This window comes from Chelon labrosus (genome assembly GCF_963514085.1).
Source record: "Chelon labrosus genome assembly, chromosome: 5".
NCBI classification, from domain to species: domain Eukaryota; kingdom Metazoa; phylum Chordata; class Actinopteri; order Mugiliformes; family Mugilidae; genus Chelon; species Chelon labrosus.
The window spans coordinates 24,800,834-24,825,363 of NC_140341.1; the positions used below are offsets into that span (position 1 = coordinate 24,800,834).

General features: G+C 38.8%; 1 protein-coding gene across 1 annotated transcript in view; it reads right to left on the bottom strand.

Moving 5' to 3' along the window:
* Positions 1 to 7,962: 7,962 nt before the first annotated feature.
* Positions 7,963 to 24,530, bottom strand: part of LOC311488037 (polycystin-1-like protein 2) — a 36,140-nt gene continuing 19,572 nt past the window's right edge. Inside the window, exons 19-40 of the mRNA XM_084544540.1 lie at positions 24,262 to 24,452; positions 23,950 to 24,180; positions 23,369 to 23,470; positions 20,879 to 21,057; positions 20,464 to 20,610; positions 18,188 to 18,387; positions 17,861 to 18,102; positions 17,448 to 17,634; positions 16,944 to 17,002; positions 16,530 to 16,807; positions 15,840 to 16,113; positions 15,586 to 15,682; positions 15,370 to 15,492; positions 15,063 to 15,248; positions 13,463 to 13,793; positions 13,190 to 13,323; positions 12,858 to 12,985; positions 11,680 to 11,840; positions 11,275 to 11,485; positions 10,304 to 10,405; positions 10,006 to 10,137; positions 7,963 to 8,904 (exon numbers count right to left, since the gene is read on the bottom strand). Of these exons, the coding sequence (XP_084400666.1) occupies positions 8,797 to 8,904; positions 10,006 to 10,137; positions 10,304 to 10,405; positions 11,275 to 11,485; positions 11,680 to 11,840; positions 12,858 to 12,985; positions 13,190 to 13,323; positions 13,463 to 13,793; positions 15,063 to 15,248; positions 15,370 to 15,492; positions 15,586 to 15,682; positions 15,840 to 16,113; positions 16,530 to 16,807; positions 16,944 to 17,002; positions 17,448 to 17,634; positions 17,861 to 18,102; positions 18,188 to 18,387; positions 20,464 to 20,610; positions 20,879 to 21,057; positions 23,369 to 23,470; positions 23,950 to 24,180; positions 24,262 to 24,452 (3,803 nt within the window). The 3' untranslated portion in view covers positions 7,963 to 8,796. The remainder of the gene's footprint in view (positions 8,905 to 10,005; positions 10,138 to 10,303; positions 10,406 to 11,274; positions 11,486 to 11,679; positions 11,841 to 12,857; positions 12,986 to 13,189; positions 13,324 to 13,462; positions 13,794 to 15,062; positions 15,249 to 15,369; positions 15,493 to 15,585; positions 15,683 to 15,839; positions 16,114 to 16,529; positions 16,808 to 16,943; positions 17,003 to 17,447; positions 17,635 to 17,860; positions 18,103 to 18,187; positions 18,388 to 20,463; positions 20,611 to 20,878; positions 21,058 to 23,368; positions 23,471 to 23,949; positions 24,181 to 24,261; positions 24,453 to 24,530) is intronic.

A 24,530-nucleotide genomic window follows, 5' to 3' on the forward strand; every position in this document is an offset into this window, starting at 1 on the left:
TTTGAACAGTATATTAACTGTACTACACGAATTGGGAAGACACTGGACAAGTGCTATGGCTCAGTTCCAAGTGCTTATAAAGCTGCTCAGCTACAACCTCTAGGCTTTGCAGACCACCACACTATCTTGCTCACTCCAGCTTATACTCCTGTTGACAGGAAAGCTGACAAAATTATTGAGAACATCAAACAATCGACACCAGACTGCACTGACAGACTTCAGGGGTGCTTGGAAACCACTGACTGGAGCAGCTTACTGTCTTCCAGCGACATTAACAAGCAGGTAGATACAGTCTCTGCGTACATTTCTTTTTGTGTGGACAGTATAATCCCAACTAAAACAATCTCAATATACCCTAATAATAAACCTTGGGTTACAGAACTGAAACAAACACTTAATGAGAAAAAAAATAAATTTCTTTACTGGTTCAGCGGAAGACAAAAAAGAGGTTAACCGAGAGGTCAAGTGTGCTATAAGGAAAGCCAAGCTTAAGTACAAGAACGAAGTGGAGCTCTCCTTTGCTTAGTGGAACCTCCGCTCTTCTTGGCAGGGCCTTATGAAAATAGTACCTGTGAACTCGGTATCATCCAGCCATAAAGATTGATGGCAGCAGTACAACTTCTCATTCCAACGACCTCAACATATTCTTTTCCAGGTTTGAAAAGGCCAACCCAGCCCTCACCTTCAGTGGCCGGAGGTGGGGAGTGCCTTGAAAAGGACCTAGCTCAACACTGCCACAGGTCCTGGTAATGTCTGCGGCCAGACTCTAAGAGACTGTGCTGAACAGATGGGAGATGTATTCCAGCAGCTGTTTCAGTCCTCTCTGAACTCTCTCTGATCATCTTATGGACCCACTGCAGTTTGCATACAGAGCCGGCAGGGGAGTTGATGACGTCATGGTATTCATCTTGGACACCATACATAAACATCTCAAGACCCCCAACACCATTGCAGGGCTCCTGTTTGCAGACTTCTCTTCTGCAATTAACACCATTAATAACCCACTTCAATCTGGACCACCAGCTCGTCTTGTGGATTATAGACTTTTTAACCAACTGGTCTCAGAGAGTGTTAGTAAATAGCATTATGTCAGACATTCTTTATACCTCCACCAACTCTCCTCAGGGCCATGTCTTATCACCTCCTTTACAGTGATGACTGCAGGTCTACACAGCCAAACTGGCATTTGGTGAAATTTGCAGACGACACAGTCCTTCTTTCCCTGCTCTCTCTTTGCTCAGTGCAAACAAATCAAAGGAAATGATCATAACGTTCTCCGCAAAATAGAGACAGTTGGCAGAGGCAGTCACCACCACCATACAAGGGCAGCCGGTAGAGATTGTGGAAGAATACAGGTGTCTGAGAACCATTTTCAGTTAGCTCTCTGAGGTTCTCCCCCAACATCGAGGAGATCCCTTGCAATGTCATCAAAGGCAATATCTGCTCTGGAAGCTGAGATCCTTTGAAGTGAGCACATATTCTTAGGACCTTTTATCATTCTTTCATTGAAAGTGTGCCTACCTGCAAAACCGTTCAAAACCGTTCACAGCTACATAACATCACAAAAGTCTGTGCCAAAATCACTGGACACCCTGTTAGAGTTCTGTCCACTTTTTTATGAACAGCAAAACTATTAAACTATTAAAACCACTCACAGGATCCTACAAGACCCCTCACACATATTACATCCTCTGTTTGAGTGGCTTCCATCAGGCCACTGCAGGACTCAAAGGAGGAGGGCCACTTTTGTCCATACCCCTTTGGTTGTTGTTAATGTGGACACTTCTCATGGTCAATTGCACTTTAATGTTGTTTGTTGTTTTTTTGTTGTTTTTTTTTTTTGTCCTCCGTCATGTGTATTTTGTTGCTCTCTGTGTCTTTTTAAACTGGCCCTTGGGGATAAATAAAGTCCTTGAACTGAATTGAATTGCTATTATGTGCTGGATTGTCAAGGGCATCTTTGCTCAGTTTGCATCTGGAGTCCTGCTTGGTGTGGTAGACCCCAGCTTTTATTGAACTTGTCCTCAGAGCCCGTTGCTGTGTTGCCATGATTAGTGCCTCTGTGCTGTCTTTCAGCCCAGGCTCTTCCAGTCACTGGTAGGATTTTTCAGTATTGTCCACCTGTGATAATTCCTGCTCTTACTCCTCTTCCACTGTTTTTCCTTTACTGGCTGAGGTATTAACCAAGCACTTCATTAGTCGATGTGCGATTTGTGATTTCAAACATGTATGTATAAATACACCAAGCATGCATACAGTATATGAACACAGTGTAGGAAGGACATTTCTGTTTTCTTAGCACACTGTTAGGATGAGAGCAGAATGAGAGCAGCCTTCTGAAGAAGCATTAAGTTTCCGAAAATGATGACACAAACAGCAGTACTCAGAGCTCTGATAGTTTGTAACACCTAAAGAAATTCCAACCTGGCAGCAACGATGTCAATGACCTCAGGTTCCCAAGCCCACACACAAAAAGGAAGTGACAGAATGCCTTAACACATGATCTTAAATACTTTTGGACTAAACCAACTTTAAAGATACAAGGGTAGAAATGAAAACAACTAAACCATGAAACTACAAATGTGAACAACGTTTTTAAATCAAACCCTTTTAAAGGTAATAACAAATTAAATTAAAACAAATATTTTAATCTTAAATTAATGCTTTTAGGCTTAACAAAATCCCCTTCTCTCCCCCTCTAAATACTAGATAGCGCAGTCTACATTGGAAGCACCTGGTGGCTATGTGGCGTTCAAGTGCACACTTCTTGAACATCAGCTCTGACAGCAAAACCTCCAAAAGAGAGAATGGTTCAAATCAAAACAAACACCAATGAAACAAACCCTGGAGGAAAATATATTAACTGAATATATTAGTGAATAGTGAATATATTAACTAAAAAGGATCCATATTTAGTTAACAAAATTATTCTAAATAAAAGTAATTATTCAAATAAATAAGGAAAGAGCTGACCTGACAGGTGAGGGGATGAGTGCAGCTCCCTCACACACATGTATCTAGACAAATTCATGTATTTTCTGACTGGCACTGACTTTATTAATTCTGTGTCACTTTGAAATTCCCCTATTGGGGATCAATAATGGTTCAATCAATAAAGGCAGCGTGTCTTCTAAGACAAATTTTATTTAACTGATTAATCCTCCTATTATGTTTGGGGTCAATTTGACCTCATTCAATGTTTTACGTCTCTGAATATATTATTAACATAATTTTTTCTTTGCTTCATATTTAATGACTTTTCCGAATTTATTGGGTAAACATAAAATTAAAACAATGATATGTTTTCTATGTCCTGTGCATGTTGTATGCTGTATCAAACATTTAACAAATATCAACATCTTACACACATTTGTTATGGTTGTTTTGGATGATATTGAGGTTACTATAACATTAAATTTTGCAATCTTCAAAAAGCTATAGGGTGCTAACCTGTCATACTGTTGTTGGTGGAAAATATAGTTCCTGCGAAGATACTGTTAGTTCACTCAACATAGAGGTGAAGCAACACGTAAAAGCTTGCACAGCAGCCTCCTAAACCTTCTGAATTTCTGTTCGTGCTTTATCTTTCTTCACTCTCTCAACTTGAGAATGTGTCTGAGACAGAGGACATTGATGAGGAGGACCCTGATAATGAGACATCCTCCTCTGATGAGAATGAGACCCTCAGTGTTGATCCTCCTGTTGTTTCTCGTCCACCAGTAAACACACTAGCTTCCACAAATGGAAAGATATTATTGTCCAGCTCCCTACTTGAACAACAGTTTAGTGCTGCTAATGTAATCAGGATAGTGCCAGATATACCACCAGATATACTGTCAGCCATGTCCAAGACATCAAATCAGCATTTGAGCTCTTCATAACACCATCAATGAGAAAGGATATATTTGAGATGACAGATGTAGAGGGGAGGTGAGTATAAAGGGACATTTGCATAGACTTAGGTGTGACCCACTTGCAAGCCTACACTAGGTTGCTCATTTTGGCAGGAGTGTAGAAGTCAAAAGCTGAAGCTACAGCAAGACTTTGGGCTTGGATCATGGACACAGGCCCTGGACATACATATTTATTTATAGTTATTATTCTTGATAATAAAAATCGCTTTTCATACCAAATGTTATAAATAACAAGAATATGTACTTAGAAATGATATAAATCCTATTAAATATATCTATTTCCTATTTTAGGTCAGTCAGTGAGATTTGCTTATTTCTCCCGTTGCGCATTACAGGTATTCTGGATATATAAGGGGAGTGTGGTGCCGGGGTTGTTTTATTTAAAGAGCTATTTAGGTAGTCAACAAACAAACATGAAGTACCTAATAGGGGTTGTACCGATTAGTGGACTAGTCGACTAATTGACTTTACTGATGAGCCATGGCAAGGAAGTTGACTAATCGCTGATCACATGACAATAACAACAACCTCCTACAAGACGGATGAAGAGCCCAGTGGGTCGTTGCAGCAAACTAGCAGTGGTTCATCAAGTGTGTGGAAATACTTCAGTGAAGAAGAAGATGAAGAAGGAGGCTGCACATGAACTATTTGATGGTGAATTTCATTGTTATTAAACCTTTTGCACTTTTTTGTATTACATTATATTATCTTACAACACGCTAGTACTGTTAAATGCTACTGACGGTGACAATTTATATAGGCTATCTGCAGCACACAGTATTGTTAAGCGCATGTGTTTTTGTTCAGTTCTGTTGTGTTGTATTAGCTGACATGTAGTTGTAGAGCGTGTGTTTTTTGTTTTGTTTTTTGCCAAACGAGAGCCGCATATCAGAAGTGTCAGACTGACAACGTTGATGGTGATGACATGGGCCACGGCCGACAGTAGCCCGTGTTCAAGCTTTAATTACCTTGCAGAAAAGCCTCCATAGCTTCTTTTGTGTGTAACACAACAATATGTATTCAGGTCAAAAAATATAGATTTCATTGTTGCAAAGCATTACTTTCTACTGTGTTTTTATGTGTGACGTCATCGACTAGTCGAGGTTGACTCAACTATCATCACATATTAGCCAACTTTAAAAAATCCGAAGTCGTTCAACCCCTAATACCTAATAATAAATTTGGGATACAATTTTAATTATGATCGTTTTCTGGGGGTTTAAATTGCTGGGGTCAAATTGACCCCATAAGGTGTTAGTAAATTTGAAGGTAAAGTTCCTAACAAGCAGAAAGGCCTCATCAATGTAAGCTGGCGTTAGCATGTTATTTAAACTCAAACTGACACATTGAGTTAACAACGCATATTAATAATGAAACTTCACACTACTTTCCAGTCTCAGAGATGTAGCGGTGCGTTATGAGTCTTAACCTCTTGCATTTCCTCACGTGAAGGAAACAAACAATGATTAATGGCTGAAGGAAGGTCACCACCAAGTGTTCCATTTTCCAGGGAGTTTTATTTATTCAATGTTATGAGATTTTAAGCCCATTTTTATTTAGATCAATACTGAAGCATATATAAGTTACATATAATGATTAAATGTCACAGGCTGAATGTTCATTCAAACTCAAGAAATGTGCTTACAGGTACAAGATTAAAGTTATCTTCAGTTGGAGTATTTTATCATTCTGCTTTATACTTACATACCACTACACTTAAGTAACAAACACTGCAGAATTTATTCCACTACATTTATATCACAACTAGAAGTGCTTTGAAGATTGAGATTTTGCAACTTGTGGTCAAATTGCATAATATGATAAATAATTGATCACCTAATGCTGAGCTTATACCACTTTTGGGCTTGCAGAAGCGCTTGAAGACTCATCTGAGTCAATCTGATTAATATCAAACATGATAGATATTTTGAACTTTCCCAACAGCCAGTAAATATATAAGGTCATGGAGCAGCCAGCATACTACTGTTGACCGATATTCAATGTGACAATTAAAACCTCACCTGCGGTTCTTCATATTGGAAAACCGTGCTGACAGAGTCTCCCAAACATTGTTGTCATCCACACTTCTTCTTTATATGTTTTCTCACTGCAAAGTAGCTATTATGGAGTTTCGGAAAGTTCCTTTTTTCCTCTATTGGTAAACTTACTGCCCCCTTTTGGACTGGAGTGTGGCTCAGTAGACGTACAGGGAGTTGCTGAATAACAGTTGTTTTGTCTGCATCCGTTTTCCTAGTGAGATCACGTGAGGTGGTGCATCCCTAATCTATGTATTTTGATGATAATCAAAAAAACAATAGTCCACAGTTGTAGTGTGTGCACGTTTGAGTTTAGAGAGAGAGGAATATTTCTGAAGTTTCTCCTTCAGTGTGTGAAGCAACCCTGTCTGACATAACAATTAGCAGGTAGGCTAATGAATAATAATCATTATATTTGTTAACTGATAGCTGTTGTGACGACTACATTCTTTAGGTCAACTTGCACATTGGAGTAACACATTATTTTTGTCCTCATCTCTGAACTTTCCACCTGTCAGCACAAGCTGTGAAATACCACAAGCTGTGAATTATCATTAGTATCACAGACCCACCTACAGGCGCACCATCTCAACTCAACTCTATGTGGTGACCTTTGTAGAAACCTTGGATTCTGGTTATATACCGTCTATATATTGGAGGAAATAAAACACCTGTAGGTAACGGCCAAAAACTATAACTTCCATATCAGATTTGAGAACATACACAGGGGTACATACACTTACTAGAAAGAAGTAAATCCATGAAACAAAGAGTCATACACAAAGAAATAAACTACAGCCAGGAAAACACAAGCACTACAAAGACTACCAAAGACTGTATTGTAAAAACAAGAGGTACACACGCGTAACCAGACTGGAAGCAAAACCAACAGCTTACCACAAGGTGAGTTCTTAAAAATAAAACTGGAAATGACAAAATAATGAAGAACAACAACCAAACCACGACAGATAATTTAATATAACAGCATGCATCCAAAAAACCAAGCACGCATGTCCGTTTCTTTTTAAATATTTTTATTGTTATACTTTTACAAGTTGAAACAAGTTTTAATTTCATATCGATTTTAGGAAGAGTATTTAATATTAATAACATTAACCACCAGAGGCTGGACTTACGTCTCAAGCGTTTCCACTCAAGTTCTGGTTTTCATGTTTGTACATGTCGTAATGTGCTTTTTACCAAATATAAAGCCATGTCCCAGCATCAACATGCTTTTTCCCTGAACATTGGTTACCTTTCTTCTCAGAATTATTCCTGAATGAGAATAATATCATTTAAAATGACCCCCACGCAACAGTGAATGGTAAAATCCTACTTTTACATGAATGCATGATATAATATGTTGTAGGGTCTAGGCTTTCAACAAGTGAGCGTTAAAGGTCTGTTGTTTATCTTGCTATAGAAAACCTTGAGGAGGCTCATCGCTCTGACTGCTTTACAACTATCAAGGACGGCCACCATAATATAGTACTGTGTGTTATCTGCAATGATGTCTCACAGTGCAAAAAGGGCAAACCATGCAACACAACAACTCTTATGTGTCTGGTAGCATGCCATTTGGATCTCATCATGGGGTATGTTTCAACTGATGCACGCGCAACTTTTCTGTTATTAAACCTTCAAACCAAAACAAACCTATCCTAAGCCATTCTTAGAGGGACTGTTTCCTCAGGCATTAAAGTTTATTGAATGTACACAAAATCGCAGATTATGATGAATTTCTGTACGTTCTTAGAGGCTGCAACTACAAAACAGTCACAAGGGAAATCATTCCGCAACTACTATTTTCACTTCTAATTCTACAGTAATTTAACGGCATTTTTGTTCTGATTAAACCTGATACATGATAGGCTATTTGACATAATCTCACTGCTACCTCTACCACTTCATGCAGCTTCATGGGCTGCCAACCATCAATAACACATAGTGAGCCACTGTTTGCATTTTATTGATTTTGCAAAACCAGATAATGACTACAAACGACACAGTTGGCCAACCCTGTATCAATCATGGATTAAATGACTGTGTCTGGGGCTAAGGCTCAAATTATAGCAACAGGGTAGCATACTTAGCAATCCAAGTTTTTTTTTTATTTATTTATTTTTTATTTGGCTGCTTACCAAAACATCATGGGATTGAAATGCAGACTCTCATCTTGAGGGGAATTTGTAGGTATTACAACCATTTTCAAACACAGCGCCCTGTTTTCAGGGGCTCATACTGTTTGTACCGTGACTGGACAAAAATTGACGAGAGCTGTTAAACAGACACATTTTATATCAGATAGTACTTTGTTACTTCTTTGCCAGTTTTTCCAGATCAGAGTTGTGGAGTTAATTTCAAAAGTGGCATTTGCATTGGAAAGCTCTAAGGCCTCATGAGATTGAGATCTGTGTACATCTTCACTGTGTCATCTCTCTGTTTCCTCATTAGGAAGCATACATTTAAGTGATTTAAGGAACTGTATAGATTAAAGTGTGGAACTTTATTCTAGTGCCTTCTGAGTAACATTATCAAGGGCAAAACTATGTATTTCCCCTAAATAAATATAAAAATCGTACTCATCCTACCAAGTAACAGTGTATTTCTGTATGTGATAATTATCTATCACACCACATCCACAAAGCGGCACGGTATGCTTTGACCTCAAAGTAGGAAACAAGCGAAGAATAATGAGCATGCACAAACGAACATGGCAATATTATTGCATGAAAAGAAAACTATCTCCCTAGAAGTGTACTGTCAGATGTGGGAAAAACACTGACATCAACCGAGGAAGTGTTAGGGATATTAAGGCTGTTATTGAGGGACAAGTCACAGCTGAGTTATGAAGTCTCTGGCCCCGGGGTGTCCTTCTTATCTTTATATTTGATCCCAAAGAGACTGAAGATTTTCTTCAGCATCAGGTCGACAATCTCCTCCTCCTCAGAGGGCTGCGGGAGAGAGCAGAGATTCAAAATCACTTTTGGCATTACAAGAACTATTGGATAGAGGATCTTGACACTACTTACTCTTCCAGACATATTATGTAAAGAGTGCTTCTGACCATTGAGTGCAATTTGTACATATATGCCCTGTTTGAGGCTGTGTGAAATAGACATTTCAAAATATGGACGGGAAATTTAGCGGCTGCATTTACTGGGGACCACAACCACCCCACAGAGCATAACGATGAAGCAATTGCGTTTCCTCTATTACATCGACATTTTGTACCTTTGTACCATGGCTTAAAAAAAACTTATCCTGGGAATGAAGAGAGGTGGTAAAAATCCAATTAAAGACTCACATGCCCTTAATTACAAAGACTAGAATCAGTGCTTTAGAAAGGCATTAAAACAAAGTTGGGGTAAAAGCCAAATTGTCTAAATGCGGACGATGTTAACATTGGGAAATACGAGTCAAGATGAAGCTAAATTGACTGGAACGCTGGTTTTAATACGGTGTTTCATTCTTCTTGTTATTGAATGTGGTCTTTTTGAGAGGAATTAGATGAATATTTGTTAAACTTTGGATTATAGTTGCAGAATATAAACTACACCAAGAAGTAGTGTACTGTTTTATTGAGCAATGGCTTATGTTGTGTCGGAGCGGTTGGCATGGCAGTCGCCATTATGTCACATCCCGTTTTCTATAGAGTCAAATAACTAACTAAAACGAAACTTAAAAAATTTAGCATGCATCAACATTATATTAACTACCTAAAATGACAGAAACCATCCTTGAAAAAATAAATTATTTGACGTGTTGTAATGTAGATCTTATATTGACTATGGTCTTCAACAGATCCTGATGCAAATATGTCTATACGTTGGCTGCTAAAATATCTACTGTGTTCTCCAGATAGTGACCAACTTTGTTAGTCCTTCGGTGCATGAGAAGTGCACAGTTAGTTTATCAAATATCTCTGAGACTGTCACTCAGTAAATGTACTAAGTTACATTCCACCACTTATGTCTGTACTCCGCAGTGTGGTGTGTATGCTATAAGAGTTTACTTTGTTATAGAAAAAAGTACTGATTTGTGTCAAACGTTACCTTGTGGTGTGTTTGCTCCTGGTCGAATGCTAACAGGATCACTGACAGGAAGAGATTGAGCACCACAAACGTCATGAACATAACACAGGTACCAACAATTAATCCACCAAGCAGAGGGGTGTCGTTCAAGACCTAGGAAACATAACAACAGGGAATTAGTCTAAACTACAACATATAAAAATGAGAACAAGAAAAATCTCCATGGATACTCGTTAAGGTTTAGCATCAACACTTTCTGGACATACTGTAGAGTCTTGTGAGTGTATAATAAAATATTCCTTCTATCATTATCACTCACCTCATCATAGTCGAAGATGCCTATCTGCAAACTGACCATAGTCACAAGAGCATCCGACAAAGTTTTATAAGATGATACCTTCCAGCCATAGATCACATTGCACTGAAAAGATGAAGACAATTATTCAGCAGAGAAACCACTGAGCTCATTTCCATCCACCAAAGACTTTAGTTTTGAAATAAATGAATAAGTTCAAAGATAATTTTGGATACATTATTATTTTAATTATTTATTTTATATATATTTATTCATATAGTACTATTCCAACCGTAGAGCCTATGTATTGTACTGTAATATATTAAATAACCAATAACCCAAACATACACAGGAAGAGAAAATCAGCAGTTGTTTTCTTGCAGTGAAAAACAAGCTATATCTGAAGTATCAGACTGGAAATATACTAGCCTAAAAACTATTTCAAACATCTTTGGATTAGACAGGACATTTGTGAACAGGCCCCTCCACCGATGTTCTGTGTGTTTTAAGCCTTGGCTTTGCCTTAAAGGCTTGTGTTCAAGTGACTCCAGCGTTGTGTTGGCTCTGTCCTTCATGTCATTGTCATGCTGAAAGGTGAGTCTGAGTGTTTTGTTGTAAGGGTTATTGAGTGAAGATTGATTAAAAAAATTAAAAAATCTAAAATGAAGTCTACAACACAAAGTGGGTAAAAAGAGACGTGGCCTGAATACTTTCTGAGGCAACTGCACATAGTTCTAATGTTTTTATTTTAAATGCCTGTGTCCCTGAGGATATCTGTCTTCATAGTAGTGGTGATGGTTGTGTGGTTAACTTGTTTTACTTTTTCTGTTACTCTAGTCTTAAATGAAACTGCCTTTCGAAAAACAACATTTCCCAAAGTATTAAAGCTCCAATGACTCGGAAACTAGCAGTGACATGACAGAATAGTGTTGTCCGTGTAAATAGAGAATAAGAAACACTGATATCTGCAAAAGGATAAGGTCTTGGTTACTCACTGCAATGGAGTACGCCACAAACATGATCATAATGATCCCAAGGTAACTGGAAATGTCATTCCAGCCTCGCTGCAGTGCTGCTGTGATCATGTTCATCTTGGGGTTCAGTCTGAGCAGGTGCCACAGTTTGACTGTGGAGAGCAAGACCAGGAAGGCGATCAGGTACTGAAGCGTTGAGTCGGCCGTGGCTGTCTCATAAAAACTGGCAAAGCTACAAATAGACAGTAAAGATGTGAGTTCCAAAAAGGAAAAGCAAAAGAATGCCATCAAACGACACAAAATAGTGTATCATGATCCCAGAGGGAGCTATACAGAACAAACAGACAAGCAAAAAACAAGCTTTTTATGGCATACCAACAAAAGTTAAAGCACAGGGTTAACTACAGTATACTCTGTTAGTCTCACTGGTCTCTGTGGTTTTGGTAGTATGTCATATCGCGGTTCCCCAGCAGGGTCCTCTTGGTAAAGACAGCCACGGCACTCCAGCTCAGTGAGATAATAGTCAACTCCAGGAGGTTCCACTGGTTCTTGAAGTAAGCCCACCGCTGCTGCTTCATTAATTTGCCCTGTCCAGAAAAAGAAACAGGAGAAAGTGACCACACAATATAGGATGTAACTGGAGCCAGTGTCCTTTTCCATGGACTTGTTGAGGTCTGACAGATAGCACACCAAGAAATATGATGAATACCACGTTTGAACACTTGCACAAATAAACCAGTGTCAGTTGCCCAAATGCTAATTTGTAATATAAGACAGTGGATGAAGCCATATTTTTTTGCAAATACGTACAAGCATTTAAATGTTCTTTGTTTCAGGATTTTATCGTCTTACTGTGCATACTTTACTAAACTTTACATTTTTGTGTGCAATGCCAAAAGAATAAAAATGAATGAAGGATAGTTTTTATGCTTTTAACTTGTGAGTCAGTTTATACCATATGTTTTCATCTCTTAATAAATACTGCATTATGGCTAAGACTACACAAATGCACATTTCAGTATGTCTTCTCTAGGACATTTTGTCCAGTACAGGCACGTTTCATGCGTATTCATGCGCACCTATATCGCCATAACAGTCATAAGTGGCTGCAAGGAATAACTCGCTGTCTCTGAAATTACAGTTAAAGGTGGACACCCATAGAGATAAATGGAAAAAAAAAACCATAATTCAGAAATGACACAGTGCTGCTCTTAAAGTAAAAACACATACGGAAGTTAAGTACAGTTGGCGGAGAAGATCGGCACTGTTACATGCATCAGCATCGTCATAAACGGATGACCTTTCCTTACTGTGTAATAATTACAATATAGTGGAGCTGAGCAGAGCTTGGCTGAAAGAAAAAAAACACTTCCCCTGCATCTGTTATTTCTAACACGGCTCTTTTTAGAAGATCACAGTAACAGGAACCCATTCTGGGGGAAATTTGGGCTGGAAACCAAAAATGAACATAATGATCTGCCATGCTTATTTATCTCAGAAAATACAAAACCTTCTGCATAAATGAAGGAATTTAAACAGATCCAAGAACCAAGAAATGAATGGGCTCAGGGTGACAATGTGTGGTGGTCATGTTGGGGTCTTACCTGCTTGAACATGTAATAGAGGATGAAGAGCAAATAAACAATCTCAGCTGTCATGACGAAGACAAGGAGGCCACCAGTTGACTGGTAAAGACGAATACTGTGCAGCTCACTGTGGAACTGAAAAGCCCCTTTAAGGACAGGGAGAAGGTTTTAGCTTACTTACATGGGCTCAGCGATAGGAGGCACTCAGTGTAAAGGTATGAAAAGTGACTATACTCAGTTCTACTTTAAAAAAAATAAATAAAAAGCAAACACTTCTGATGTTATACAGGACATACTGGAGAAGAGGATTTTAGATTGAGCTGCAGGTGGATAATGACTGCTCTCCTTACCCACAGCTGTGGTCTCCAGCATGAGTGTAACGATACAGAAGAGGTTCACATTTGCATTGTAAACGGTGAACTCGATAAAGATGGCCCTTGTGTACACATCCAGCCATTTATTCCAGAGCAGATACTCAAGGGTGCTGTAGACGGAGAACACATGCCCTGATTAATAGATATTTAAAACTATGATATATTAGATTATACTTCATACTATATATTTTCAGTGTGAACAGATTAATTGCTTTGGTTAGTATAAGTCCAGTTTGCCAATGCACATACCTGCTGGCATTTTGTAAATCAGGGCCAAGTTCCGCTACAAAGCCTCCTCCCCTGTAGAGCACCATTTTGCCCCAGATAGGGTAGGCTCTGAGCTGAGCCTGTGTCTGGTATTTCCAGGGACTAGAGGCGCTCACAGAACTATGATCCTCCACGGTGCTGTTCCAGCCAGATTCATAGGAACCCATGTCCTCCACCTCCCATGAATACGGAGCATGACAGTCTGCCACAAGCTTACGCATGGTGTCTGCAATCTGACAGGAATCCCTCTGCACTCTCACTTGACGAAGACGGGCATTACCCACCAGCTTAGAGTTCCCATCCGTGATAAATCCTGGAACAAAGCATTTTACGGTTGAAGCATTTTCTGCAGGCACTTTTTGGTATTTGATAGATTAGTTGACACTGAATGAAAAGCGTGAAAAATGGAACATCAGGCTGTTTTTTTTCTCAGTGACAACTCCAATAAAGTTCATTCAAACAAGACGACACGTCTTCTACGATGTACGATAAATGCAATAATAATTTAGTTACAATATAGAAAAACAGCAAAACTATAAAACTACAGTTTTTGATGTCAGACAGTTGATGTAAAGACTTAGCTGCAACATGTACAAGTCATGGCTGTAATATTATATCCAGCTCAGTATAGTTAATAACTGGTTTGAGCTGCCATGAAGCAATCTATCCAGACTGTGACGCAACCAAACAATCATTTTTGACAAGCTAGAATTATTTTTGTCTAATTTGACACCCATCAGGCTGTGACCAATTTTGGGGCTAAAATTAAACATAATCTCTACAATCTTTGCCTGGTTGTAGAGATTCAAATCTACAAGGGCTACACATACATAGTATAGTAACAAATACAGACGCGGATGTATTAAAAGAGCCAGAGTAGGAGAGCTCGTGATACCAATCAGTAAAATAAATAAAAAAAGATTTATTTAGTACCGTGTCAGTTTCCACAGTTCTCCTTTGAGAATACTTGGAGACACAGCAACCTCACACCTGTTAATTATGTCGATCTGAGGGATTCTAAAGAGCCAGCTCGAAAGTCGAATCACCATGCAGTACTTGGAGGTTCACACAAAAACACATCAGATAGTGAAAGCCTTCTGCTTCCTGGCTGTGGAGAAAATTGCTGTTCAAGTCACAGCATAGAAAGTCTAGATTCTGTTTTTTTTTGATGCAAGCATCCAAGGATCTGAATAGCTTTCACACCAATTTTGGCACACAAGGAGTTTGGTCTTAAAAAAAAAAAAAAAAACTGTCAAATTTGCTTTGACACAAAGCTGTATCTAATCTACTTAAGTGTTTTCCTTCACTGAACAAAGCACCTTATCAAACTTTGATGGGATAACAAAGTGGAACAAAGATCCTGGCAAAATCTGTTCAAGACTTCTAAAGATGACCCTGAAAAGATAACCTTTGTAATAAAAGCTGAGTCCTTGATGGTTCCAACCGTTTGCATGTTAATTAAAAACTGATGGGGTTGATTAATACTTTCCACACTGTTGAGGATAAAAACATGTTGCCTGTTCTTTCTTTTTGTTTCTAAAACATCCAAGGCCCTCGCCCTAACCGACTGTGTACTTTTTACCTGGATAAACTCCAAAGAGGTTACTGAGTAGAGATGTGTTGGCCCAAGTGAACACGTCATCAAGGCTCATGCTGTCTGAGATCTCTGCACTGAAGCTATCCCTAATGTGCTGGTTCAGGAAAAAAGCATTGGGATCTCTCTGGCCATATGCAACCAGCAGCAACATCCACAAGAATCCCATGTAGACTGAAATGCACAAATGTAAAAATTAATTAATTAATCACAGACTTTATTGTCCAAGAGGGATAGCCCCATTATTGTTTGAATTGTTATTAATTGATATGCAAATACAAGATTTCCTACTTACTTAAAATCTCCCTGATGAGAGCAAAAGCTTTCTGTTCCAAAATCTTGTTTCTTTTCATTTTCGCAATGTCTGCAGCAGGAGGTGGTGCATAGATACCGCCACCCTGCCTGATTACTTGTTGGTCTTTGCGATCACCTGAAGGTGAAGTTAATTAATATACAAAACCGTGAACATTTTTAGCGTTAGAAACAGAAAGAAAAGGTATGTACTCCTTACCTAGATTTCTGCTGGTTCTTACAATTGCCACATTTTGAAAATCGTCCTCATCGACTTTCTTTATCACGAGTGCAAAGAAGATTGCGAGAAAGAGCACCTGTGGTAAGAGACAAGAACACACATTCAGCACATTTCCATCATAAAGAGTTATATCTTCAACGAGGATTAAGCCTAAAGTTCAGAACGCTTAAAATACAATGGTGAAACTGGTATGGTACAGTACGTGAGTGGAAGGCAAGCGTGCATCTTCTCACCTTCAGCGGCTGAATGAGGAGGAGGCTCTGAAAGAAGGAGACAATCATGGATACCAACCAGCTTATGGAGCGCTCCTTCCCAAATTTCAACCCGTACAGCATCGTGAAATATCCCGATACAACGCTGGTTGCGATCACCAGCAGCCAGCCGACAAAAATGAACCACCAGGGTAGCCCTCCATGACAGCACCCCCTTTTTTTCTGACTATCATCAGAGCTGTCTGCAGAACCGGGCCTGTAAGTGTAAGCGAGGAGTACAAAAAAATAACTTTTACTTAAATAAACTTGTTTTTTCAAGTACAATTATTGCCATTGATCATTATTCATTTAAAAAGTATATAAAAAATTATATCTCCAACAAGAGACTGGCTTTCCAAATCATTTGGCCTATCAGCAATTGAATTCTAGTTGTTTCCGTTCACAGTGTAAAACAATTTGCAGTTAAACTTACAAAATTCCAGTAATGTACGAGTAATCTCAACTATTCCTGTCAAATGTATACTATAATAATGTCAGTTACAGTTTAAACAGAAATAAAACATTAAAATAAACAAAAAGTCAACAAAATCTTCACTTCAAAGGACTATGAGAACGCTTCCATGCTCGGCTATGCCCTATAAACCCAAAGTAAATATACACAGTTTGGAACACATGTGAATCCACCAACAAATCAAAAAGAGACGTATGTACTTTTTGTGTGTAAGTTCATTTATGTCGACGCCGTGGGAGGTAAAGAGCTCATCTTCAAGCAAGCCCTTCATGCCTTGGACTTGCTGCAGGGCCTGGTTGTAGCTTTGTGTTGTGGGGAAGCCGGAGGGTCCAAGCAGGCTCAGCTCCATGTCGATGTGACACAGTTGCCGGTACAGATACTGGGTTTTGTTGCTGTTCCTTTGCATCCCTTCCTCTGTTGACACTGGATGCACGCAGGCGCTGTGTTCTGAAAATGTACAAAAGTTCTTACTTGGTGTCTAACTTATAATTAGTAAGCCACACTCAGTTCTTATTAGAATATCTGATAACATGCTGTTAGGATTTCAGTCTAGGGCACGTTTTTAAATAGCAACAGATACATAACTATAATGCAATTCCAGCACTAACATTTACTTGGTGTGGGAACTTTGTGCTGGCTTGCAGGAAGCCTGTCTTTTTAACAAATTTGACAGCTGAAAATGTGCAGTTTTTGTCACAAGCAGATAACATTCCAACTGTATGCAGACTGTGAATGTGAAAATGTGATTCTGTGTTCAATCTCTGGCTGATCTCAATGGGATATCTCTTTTTAAGTCTCATTCTTTCAAGCTGAAAAGCACAAAGTGTTTCAGCGTGTGCAGACATGTCTTTGTATCAGCTGACCTAGCCTGCTCTTATCATTGTCTTCCAAAGGCCATACACCACAATGCGCTATGCATTTTGTCTGAACTCAGTGAATTACACCAAACTGTATGAGATACAGAAACTTCAATCAATAGCTGTTGAGTGAAGCAGATCGAAAGGGGGATAATACAGTGTTGCTGCTGCTTTCTGTCATAGTATGTCGATCTCAATCATAATATGAGAGCATTTTTTCCAATAGGCCTAACTATATCCACTATTCACTGCAGAACACACCTGGTAGCTGAGGCTGTGTGTTTGACTGGGCGTTGTCACTGGTTTTCTTATTCTGTTTGATGAAGTCTTCCAAAACAGAAAGGATGGCATTGATATCATTTTGCTCTCCAGGCCCAAACTCAGACTCTGTGCATGGAAGGTTGCTTTTTACTGTCTTAGAGAGTGTTTGGGCAATTCTTGTGGCATCCTGAAAGAGAAAATGTTTATACAAATGTAAAATTACAACATGAAATTGCAATATGCAGTATACCAACTTCAGATCCATTTTTACATACCCATCAGTGTTTTAAGCGTGAACAATCTTGGAAACCATCAAACATTTATCCTTTGACTTAATTTAGCAGCCCAATTAATATTCACTGCAAAATGCTAGTTAGATAGGTGTCAAGCACACTTGAACATGAAGCACCTACCTTAACGATGATGTCTAAAGTGGCACCGGTGTTCATGTTGGTGGCACTGGTCTGAGAGGACACGGTATGCAAAATACTCTCCTGCTCGAGGGGATCTGGTTGTTTCAGTTTGCGCCGGCAACAAGACGTCTCCCGAGGGCGAGTGTTTCTGAAGATGCTAACTATGAGTATATTTACTGGAAACATAATGAGGGAACTCTGAACTCCAATCATGAACTGCTGCCAGGTGAACTCAAAAGCTCCTTAAAACAAACACAAGGTGAAATGAATAAGAAACTTGCCTTTTTGCTCGGTGTTAATTTGAGCTGTGATGAATATGTGGTGTACCTAGATCCAAAGTTTGCTCAGAGGGGTCTGTGGGGATGCCATAAAACATGATGCTGGTCAGCATGGTACAGAGCAACAGGGAGAAGCAGCAGGAGACCCTCTGGACACAAGTGAAGGAGCTGGTGGCCGGTCGGCTGATCACAGAGTACCAGAGGTGTCCGTCATTGAAATCCTTTATTGTCTTCATGAAGAACAAATTACTAGAAAATAAAAGGAAAATTGTTAAAAAATAAATACTTTAAACCTACATAAACTGCCAATTAGTGATGGATTAGCATAATGTTTTAATCTCTCTTTATTGCTCTAACACCTTGGCATAAAGCCGTAGCTATTTGACAGTTTTAATGGCCTGAAGAAAAAGCCCTAAATCCTCAGTAAATCACCAGCTCAGTGTGTAGGCAGTAGAGTATTTAGAGGCTCAAGTGGGAAGAGAGGAGTGTGACAGTTGTTATTGCAAGTCATTTCTAAAGTTAATTAGAATTTTTATATAATTTATAAATCGTCCTGTAGACAGAGAAAAAAAATATATATTATACTGCTTATCTCTGGAGTTTTATAATGTTTCCATTGTGAGTTAAGGTTCAGAGAAGACAATTTGCAGCAGGTGTAGTGCGCTTAATGCTTCCTGGAGAAAGTTATACTGGTGATACTGGTTCCCTCTGTATATGAACTCATCCTATGTTCATGTGAACATGTGAGGGTAAAATATAGGAGTACATGGGATGTGAATTGCATCTTGGTGCATGGTGATCTTGATTATTTTCTCTATCTCTAAAACCACTCTGAGCTGCTGTATATTACTTTTTGCAATTTGTGTCCACCCCTCTTTTTAGACAGAGATTCAAGTTTGATCAAGATGTGAGTCAGGTAATACTCCACTTGGATGTCATTGTGGTGCGTGTTTCATCTGTTATTCTCAAACCAATCATAGCCATTTTTTGTAAACAAATTCAGCTCCATGGCAGTCAGATGACATGTATGACTACGCTGCTATTACTCTTCAGTCTATCGCTACATAAAATCTGCCAAAATTATTTGATTGGCTTGGTAGACGTTTTGCTGGAGCATAATCAGTTCCCAACAGAGAGCCCAGGCTGGCTTTCTGCTGCTAAAAAGCAGTGGTTGGGGAAGTTGGTCTGGCTTCAGGCTACTCCTTAATCCTTTATGGGGCAAGGAACCATATTTGGTAACTTCCACACACATTTCAAATTGCGTCCCCGTGCCTCTCTGTGCAGTCACTCTCATGTGGTTTCCACCCAGCCAATCAGTGAAGATCAGCAACATTCTCAGGTCAAATCAGGGTTAAATGTGGTCTGCAAGGTCCACCTCTGCATGAACTCTGAGCGTAACACTGAGGTAAGTGGCCTAATGTTGTCTAACGTGATGATGTGTATGTTGACAAGTGCCTAAATCAGCACTTATTTTCTGATGGTCTAAAAACCACTTGAGGGCAATGAACCATATATGGAAACTTCACTGACCTTGATGATTTTTTTTTAAGTTTTCTTATACCCTATAATAACACTCTACGGTTGAAATTTACTCACTACATGACAACAGATGGCTTTTGAAGACAGAAGAAGGCAATGTTTTATATCCCAAGCCGAAGGGTGAAATGTGGATTTTCCAAGATCTTCTAAGTCAGACATAAACCAAATGTAGCATTTCACATCTGTCTGTGTCATGGCCATTAAATCTCAAGCACATCTCACGCAGACTTGGATGTTTGCAAGTTGTTTATCTCCTTTGGAAAGCTAGACTCAAAACGAGACTGATACGTAAGTTAAGATGTAGATCTTAAGAGAAGCAGAATTCCAGTTTAATGGGAGCGTCAGATGTTTCCTCATTTCTGTCTTACAAAAGCACACTTTGGTGTAAGGTTGGTAGCATCTGAATCTTGCTTTTGCTGTGTCATTTTAGGCTTTTAAAAAATAAATTACATAATAATGGTGTCCTACATAATATATAAAATGCTTCTGCTCTACCTAAAATGGAATATTTAAATGCTTTCCGCATCAGTAATCTTAATTCAGCAGTACAACACAAATCAAGTTTACTCAGAGAAAACATTATTGACATTATTCAAAGTGAAATACCAAACCAGCTTTTGCGTTACATTTGCATTTGATCCATTTTTTTATTTTTCAAATTCAAATAAAAAATCCAAGTTGTTGTTTTTTGTTTTTGTTTTTTTCACACATTTGGCCTTTTACACTTCAACAGTGTGTTTTGTGAACATTTTTGCTGCCAAGTGGGATGCCATGCTTTTATCTTACCTGAACCTTTTCAGATCCATCTCTGTTGAAACCGGGAAAACTTTGTCGAGGGAGCAATCACCCATGTCTATGGCCAGCCAGGAATTGCACAGAAAATGCCATTTCTGTTCTGTCTGTAAATCTTGGACTATGATGTTGCCTACATACCTGAAGAGAAGGAGATTAAATTTTAGATTACCTTTAATAATACCTTTAACAATCTTTAAACAATCTTAAAACTCACAGTAAGAGCCCAGTTAACAGCCAAAGAAATCATGATACTAAAATGAAAGCTGCATTCTACTTGATGACTATGTTCTCCTGAAAGTAATCAAATGTAAGGTCAGCGTAGTGGTGAGCCAATTCATTCTGTGTTAAATTGCAGGTCATAACTTAAGTAAGTTTCTAATGAGGTATAAATGAGGACTTTTCCTACCAGGTGGGATGGCTCCCTGAGTTGTTGTGCCACAGTCTGATGCCTTGCAAGTCTCCTAAGGAGAAGGGGGTAGATAGCAGGAACATGTCCACCGCACCTCTCTCAAACACACATTTATTTGGATCTGTGAGGTGGTGCGGCTCACTGATTCCTTCTGCACCCAGCAGGGTTACTGCCACCTGAAACAGTTGTTGAAAAATTGAAATGGAACGAAAAGCACATACTGTTCTTGTAGAAAAAAGTTGGTTGGTTGGGGTGGGCGGTGGTTTAAACAGCTAACTGCGGCAATCAGTAAGCCAACCACTTAAAGTATAAACAAATAAAACCCTTAAACCCTTAAATGGTAGTTGGGTCAAACTGACTCGTTTCATATTTGTACAAGAAGAAAAATGGTACAAGAATCCACTTTTCTACCTGAAACCTTAGCTTATTTTCTGTGATTAACACATTCACACAAAACAAAAACTGATTGAGCACACATGCTACTATACCCCACACATCTTTCATATGGTCTTTGGGTCAGTTTGACCCACATACACAGAGACATACAGAAACATGGCATCCACTGGAAGAGTCCCAGACATATTTGTCTAAGAATGGACAGACTGAATGATCTTCATCCCCAGCGAGAGAGCACTCCCGCTCAGCTGCTGACTCATGTTGAGGACATCAAGTCTTTAGTACTTAAAACTGGCCGATAACAATTATTCCATTAAAGGAGAAGTGAGTCATTCTAATAAAAATTCAAATATAGCTCGACTATCCCCTTGCTGTTTCTACTGTGTGTGCATTAGAAAAAACAGCTCAGGCTCTATAAATAGGGAAAAGTGGCTTTCAGTGATCCACACACTATCGCAGCCAACAGACAACAAGAGAGTAATAAATATGGAAAACCACCTCGTCCTATGGACATGTATGTGCTGCAATTGCAGCAACAGTTTGCCCACTCTAAGATGAATTATGTTATTTGTTGCTCTTATTAGTGCTGTTGATGTTGCTGTTTTTTTTTTTTTTTTTTTGTAATTCTTAATTTTTAACATTTTCCACTATGTTGAAATGGGACATGGGCTGGCTTTGTCATTAAGAAAATTAATATACATAAAGCAAAAAAAAATAAAGAAATAATAATAATAAAAAAAAACTACTACTAATAATAATTAAATACAAAAAGGAAAAATAAATAAAATAAAACAAAAGAAGAGTGTCTGGGATAAACATATTTCTTCCACTTCCTCCAAATTTCTTCAAATTTAGTTTCCTGCTGCTTCATGGAAAAGTGATTTTTTTCCATTATGAAAAATTCATTGATTATTTTGTACCAAATAGAGAGGGCAGGTCTAAGTTAAGCCACTTAGTGATGGCTTTTTTGTAGCAGCTAGTAAACCAAATAGGTATTTTGCTTTTATATTAATGCTTTTTGAATTTAGAAATAGTGTATACAGTTGTGCCTAAAATGATTTCACATTCTTTATGGAAATTGTTGTTCCTCTGTGAATTGCTGAGCCCATGAAGCTGTCGTCAGAAGGAGTACTAAAAGTTAGGGTTCACCCTGCTTGGCTGTTGGGTTCAGATAGGGTTTATGGTGTAAATACAAACAAAAATGTTAAATTGCTCTTCTAATAGTCCAATCAGCATAATTGTTAAAATGCTAAAATTATGTAACAGCACACACTGTTTTACCAATTTTACCAACCAATTTTAATTATTTTTTTTGTCCTTTCACAAATGTAATCAGTGCCATTCACAACACCAGATGTAAAAGGAGCTCAATAAAAACAAACAAAAAAAAAAAACAGCAACACATTTTTTTCCACACCAAAATCCTCTCAAAAGATAAAGGTGTTGAAACCACTATATGAACAAGACACCTTTGATGAGCAACCAAACAAACGCACCTGAATTTGAATGAAAATGAAAATGAAAATGAAATTGTGTCTATTGCTGATTAATGATTTAACGCCTGATTTTTGAGGGTCTACATGTAGTAGTAGTAACTGCTTTTATCTTTCCATCAATCCTTGATGGAAATATCATTATCTGTTAAACAGCTCGTCTCACATAAATGAAAGGTTCAAGAACCAGAGTGGAGCCTGATAGAGCCTGGCTACGCAGAGCTGACGAAGCAGTTGTTCAGCTACACGGATTTGTGACAGCATTTCAGTGTACCAGTTAAACAACTTAGATTGGATTTGGCCATTTTATAAGCTTCACATTCACCATGCACTCAACTCAAACCAGTGCTGTTTGATGCTTCAGCTCAATACACGGCACCGACTGCCGACTTGTAAAGTTAGTATTGATTTTTCAAAGATTTGAGTCCATGTAGTTGTACATGGACTCAAATCTTTGAAAAATCAATACTAACTTTACAAGTCCTGCTTTTCGAGGAAGGTTGTCCTCTCTCAACAGCTGTTGCTGTATTCCCTTAAACGGCAGAGTTTTGTAGCAAGTCCAAAATTTTTAGAACTGTGCCTGACTGAGCATACTTACCTGAGAGGAAGTGGAAGCTCCTATTCGATGCCCAGTGCTGACACTCAACAGGTAGCAGTATTCATCCATTGGGTCGTTGTCCTCCAGCACTGTCACCTTCACCTGTCAACCAACAATGCAGATGAATGAAAAAGTAATTTGGCTATTAAGCTATTAGATTCTTACTGTTTTCAAATAAATCCTTCCTGTACATGAACAGTTTTTCTCAAAAAAGTGTAATCTTTTTATTCCATGCTTTATTCTTCCTTTTCAAATCTCGATGCCTATTTTATTCATAATGCAAATCATTAGAATAAAGGTAGATATGGTGCATATATCATGCAAGCAGCAGCTAATGTAACCTCAAACTGCTAGCCTGGAGCAGAGATATGGAACTGGTTGCAAAGGCCTAAAAGCTCATTTTTATAAAACTCTGGATGTGGTAGTGCTCACATTTATGTGTAAACAGACTTTGAGATGTTCCCCTGTTAGAGTACTAGTAAATATGTTTTTCCAAAAAGCTGTTTCACTGGTAATCATGGTACCTCTTGGATGATCATGTTATTTAGAAATTCTGCTCTGTCACTGGAGAGATACTGTACTTTAGCTGTGTCTTGGATGTCTTTCCGTCGGGCCCACACAACCACCAAGAGATAAGTCACAAAGAGTGCCCCCACGAAGCAGACGACCACAGGGTTCTCTCCAAAGGTCGCAAAAAGCTCAGCGGTGCGTGACGGATCGACGAGGTTGGGAGTGACAAAGAAAGAGCTCCCGAAGAACGTGAGGTGGTTGCAGAAGCACTGGGTGACTGAATGTGTGGTATTGGCCCCAACCTTGAAAGATAACAGCCTCTATTGTCAAGTGAAGTTTTGGCAGCATGTTACACATAGGCGAGATTCAATTGCTGTACTTACTCTGCATCCGTAATTGCTCCACTCCAGACGTGATTCATCCCAAAATCTGCAAGTGGCTGTGATGGGGGTGATTGATAAGCTGGCATTGATGGATTTTATGCCTGGACCCACTATGGGCCTCACCACGACATAGTGCACACCAGTGTTTCCCTTTAAATACTTGGGGTCCAGTATCCACGTGTATCTCTCCTCTGTGTCAGACACAAACACACATACTCAGATAATGCATTAATCTAATTTGGAACACATGAAAATCATCTCACCACTAA